Source organism: Montipora capricornis, chromosome 10 (genome assembly GCF_036669925.1).
Source record: "Montipora capricornis isolate CH-2021 chromosome 10, ASM3666992v2, whole genome shotgun sequence".
Classification (NCBI taxonomy): Eukaryota; Metazoa; Cnidaria; class Anthozoa; order Scleractinia; family Acroporidae; genus Montipora; species Montipora capricornis.
The window spans coordinates 45,353,299-45,357,817 of record NC_090892.1 but is presented as its reverse complement, the minus strand read 5'-3'; the positions used below and the strand labels follow the sequence as shown (position 1 = coordinate 45,357,817).

Sequence of the window (4,519 nt, the reverse complement as noted above, 5' to 3'; positions counted from 1 at the left end):
AGCACTTGTGCGTTGAAGGTCACGTTAAGAAAGCTAAGGGAATTTAGAGCAAGTGAAATATGAAGTAAGGACCTTTCAAGGTCATGACACAATTGAGTAAATACTCTGAGGGACGTCCCGACTGGAAACATCGTCAATACTTATGTCTATGATATATCGTAAACACATTTTTTTCCCCTTAATCTGCAAGGGCTTTGGCCCGCAGATTTTTGACTAGGTACTGTTTAATAAACGAGAAGGGGTGCATAAACCAGGAGGCAGAGCCGAGAGAGGTTTTTGATCCAAAAACATTCCAACAAAAGTGTGTCCCTCTGGCATCAGTTCTTCGACGGCTGGATAACTTTACCCAGTGGACTATCCAGAGAATAAAATCACTCCACGTAGAAAGGCAATAGCTGTCCTACACCTCTTGACTTGGCTGTGCTTTGAGCGTGCATATTATCCACCAGATAAAGTTATCCGGCCTTCGAACAACTGGAGTCTGAAAAAAGGTTCAAATCGTGAGAGGAGAATATTTCCATAGAAGGAAAACAAACGAGGCCTTACTAGTGTGCTTTAGAGCGACTTTCAATAGAGCGTCGTACACCCAAAACCAAAGTAATTACTTTGGCCAATCAAAAAGGACGGAGACAATCCGGTAAACCAATCAAAACTCGAAGGAATTACACGTAGCCGACACAAAGCGCGGGAAAATGTGCACGCACGAGCCACGATTGGTTTTGGTTTTGGTTTTACTTCTGATGGATCGAAAAAGTGGCTCGAGAACTTTGAACCAATCGCTGAGTGACGTAATGCAAAGCCAAAACAATTCGCTAATTACTTTTGACACTCAATTGAAAACCGCTCTACATAGAGAATTCTAAGGGCCGATTTACACGGTACGATTTTGTCGCATGCGACAACGGCTTACGACAGGCCCACGACATGATTTACGATTGTTGTGTACGTCAGAAAAAATGTCGTAGCATTTTAAAACACGTTTTAAAACGCTGCGACAATCGTAAGTCATGTCGTAGGCCTGTCGTGAGCTTGTCGCATGCGACAAAATCGTATCGTGTAAATCGGCCCTAATGAGGACTTTTAAAGCTCATGCACGTGACAATAAAATGGTGACCTGATACGCTGTTTCCCTCATGAATTATTAATGAGTTTTTGAAAGATTTGTCCTGTTCCAGTACGGAGACTTTTTTGGGGGAAATTCTGGTCTACGGCTTAGTCATCATTTGCCCAAAAATACAGATAAATTGGAATTATCGTCATCACCATCATCATATCATCCAGCGCGCATGGCTGCTTGAGTTGTCCCGCACTTGATCGATGCGATGTAGGTAATGAAAAAAGACAATCGCATAAATCAGTCGAAGTTCTTCTTTTCGGTGATTTACTTGTTAGCTAGTTACCAACAGCCAATAAACAAATCATTGTAGCTTTCATCTTCAAATGCATTGTAAAGACAAGCACAGACAAGTTCAATAAGGGCTAATTTTTCTTTCTCTTTCGTTAAGTCTTTAAGTTTTCACATCATATTTAAAGGTTTCAAAATTAAGTTCTAAAGGGAACTTCTGCGATAACTGGTCATTTCACAATAACAACAATAATTATTGTAAGTCCTAGATATGTGAAAAAAATCTACTCGTTTGATCGAATGCGTATATTTCTAACGCCACCAACAAGCTCGCAATGTACAAGGTAGTTCAGCAAAATCCCTCGCAAAAGAGCCTACAAGTTGCCTGTACTATTGTTGGTTTTTACCGACGTGATGAGAAATTGTTTTGCATGTGAATACAGTTCATTTACCGCAGGATTTGCCTGGGTCACCAGTGCGGCCGCCGCACTGACCTAAAGAAAAAAAAGTCTATTTTTAGACCAGTGGGCCAACGTGACGTCATGTAAAGACCTTCCGATTGGATTTTCGTTCTGGACATGCGCACTTACAAAACATTTTTCGTTTCCACTGTTTCTAAAAGTTCTCTCTCATTATTAAAGTACGGCTACAACAGCACGATATTGCCTCTTCTAAATTTCAGAGTTTAGTATCTCATGAAATTTTTTATTGAAATACAGAGGAAGTACGACGTAGAAATTTGCGATGTCAAATTTAAATTTTAAGTTGTGGGATTTTACTGTACTGCCCCGAAATTCCGTCTAAGAACCAAGGGGAAGTGCTCTCGAATCATAAGCTATATTCTACGGTTTCCCCTTGCAACAAGCAATCAAATTATCCCTGCAAGAATGATGGCGGCGAATTACGAAAACAAGGATTCACGCTTGGGATATCAACCCACCTAAGAATTCCAAATGGCTGGTCCTAAAGAATACACGGTAAAAAGAATGATGTTGGTTGGAACACTAGTTATTATTTTATAGCATATACTGTGAGAGGGATGAATAAAAATTTCCAAATCAAAATTTAAAAAATTCAGTGAATCTCTTGTACTTTGTCATTGTTTAATACTATCGAGCGTGTTTATATGATGCACTTGTGCGAAGGCCAATCTTCTTAACGCTAACTGTACATTATCGAGAGGACCACGCCCATGAGCTTGCAATTCGCCATGATGCAAGTGTTGGATTCCTTTTTTTTTATCTTTCTCTTGGATTCGTAGCACTTTATTTTTATCTTGAAACCACATAATGAGCACATCGTTGGTTGAAAATTTTCATCTTCTTTCGTTAATGCCATTTGGACTTTATTCCAATGTGAGCAAAGCACATCGACAAAATCCAGTCTTTGCGACTAAAAGCCATCAATGAATAGCTCTCCTGCCAGCTCGTTTTGATCCCGAATGAAACATCGCACGATTTAATACAAGCCACATCCTTTGAGGTTGTTTGCAATTATTGTGTCAGTAACCGCATTAAATACAAAATTGATGTTCTCTGTGTCTGTTGCACATGTAAGATGAACATATATTTCTTTTTCATCGTTTAAGTTTTTTGCTTCAAACTGTCTCCTAATGTAAAGACATCCATCTTCGTATGTGTTGGGACCTGATGAAAGTTGACAACGTTTAACTACAACCATACAATGTAATCTATCACAAAGAAGACTATACACTAAACAAATTATCAAATACCGGTATTTGAACTGTGGATTACAAGAAATGATTTCACATAAGTATATAATAGCGCAATTAGGGAAGTAACTTAAGCGTTGCAAAGAAGCCACAGAGAAGGAAGAAACGGGAAAGCACATGGCTTCACCAACTGAGCATTCTTATGCGAAATCATATTTGTATCATTTGATAGAAATCATTTCCTTTGTAGCTTAAAAAAATTCAAATTTCATTTGAAAGAGAACAAATTAAACTCACCTGTATAATCTGGAAAACATATAGTGAGAGGTGAATTTGTTATTTTTTCTTCAAATAAATCCTTTTTATTGAGGAAGAGAATTACAGATGTTTCATTAAACCATCTATTGTTGACTATTGACTCAAACAATTTTAAACTTTCTTCCATTCGATTCTGTGGAGAAACAAAATGTCCATGATCAACTGTGTAACTAATTATAAAGACAAACCCATAGAGCGGTTTTCAATTGAGTGTCGCAAGTAATTAGCGAATTACTTTGGTTTTGCATTACTTCACTCAGTGATTGGTTAAAAGTTCTCGCGCCACTTTTTCAACCAATCACAAGTGAAAGCAAAACCAATCGTGGCTGGCGCGTGCACATTTTTCCGCGCTTTGTGTCGGCTACGTGTAATTACTTCGAGTTTTGATTGCTTTACTGGATTGTCTCCGACCTTTTTGATTGGCCAAAGTAATTACTTTGGTTTTGGTTTTACCACACTCATTTGAAAACCGCTCTGTAACCCATATCACTCAATGTCCAAACAAAAGATTTTGACCGTCGAACCTCTCATTCAGTGTGAGGCTGGACGGGCAAAGACAAAGCCTTTATTCCACATGGACTCCAAAATGGCCGCGAATGATAAAGGTGAATTAGCATTATCCTAATTACAATGTACATTTCATTGCCACCTGAACAAATCTTTAGTCTCCCCTTAGTCAATTACTTCCAGACAAACGTCAAGTCAAGCCAAGGACTGGAAATCATCAATGCTTATTTCATAACTCTGGAACCAAGCGGGCAAATAACTAAAACTAAACAATTAAATTTCTTTATTTCAGATCCATCATTTTTTTAAGTATTAAGATGGGCATTGTTCTAAAACGAGCCTGCACTTGTGTCTCTCTTAGAACTCAGACCAATATGATCAGGCTCTCTTTTCATTTTGCAGGGGAAGCAAAACGATGCAAGTCACGAAATAAAAGAATAAATGAGCAATGCAAACAATTGGACCTCATCAAAGATTTTAAAAGGTAAAAAGGTAAAGTCTGCGTACGAGCCAGGCGGCCCATTAGGCCGGAGCTTATCCCGGTTTCCGTAGCATGAAGCCACTAGGAGTATTTCTACTTCCCCTGGATGGGATGCCAGTCCATCGCAGGGTTACCCCCGGCATTTTCACCGGTGTACCTATTTATGCACCTGGGTGGAGAGAAGCACCGTGAGAGT

At 39.1% G+C, this 4,519-nt stretch overlaps 1 protein-coding gene across 1 annotated transcript in view; it reads right to left on the bottom strand.

Annotated features, from left to right (window-relative positions):
• Positions 1-1,468: 1,468 nt before the first annotated feature.
• Positions 1,469-4,519, bottom strand: part of LOC138021858 (guanine nucleotide-binding protein G(o) subunit alpha-like) — a 13,694-nt gene continuing 10,643 nt past the window's right edge. Inside the window, exons 7-8 of the mRNA XM_068868879.1 lie at positions 3,315-3,468; positions 1,469-2,991 (exon numbers count right to left, since the gene is read on the bottom strand). Coding sequence (XP_068724980.1) covers positions 2,804-2,991; positions 3,315-3,468 — 342 coding nt within the window. The 3' untranslated portion in view covers positions 1,469-2,803. The remainder of the gene's footprint in view (positions 2,992-3,314; positions 3,469-4,519) is intronic.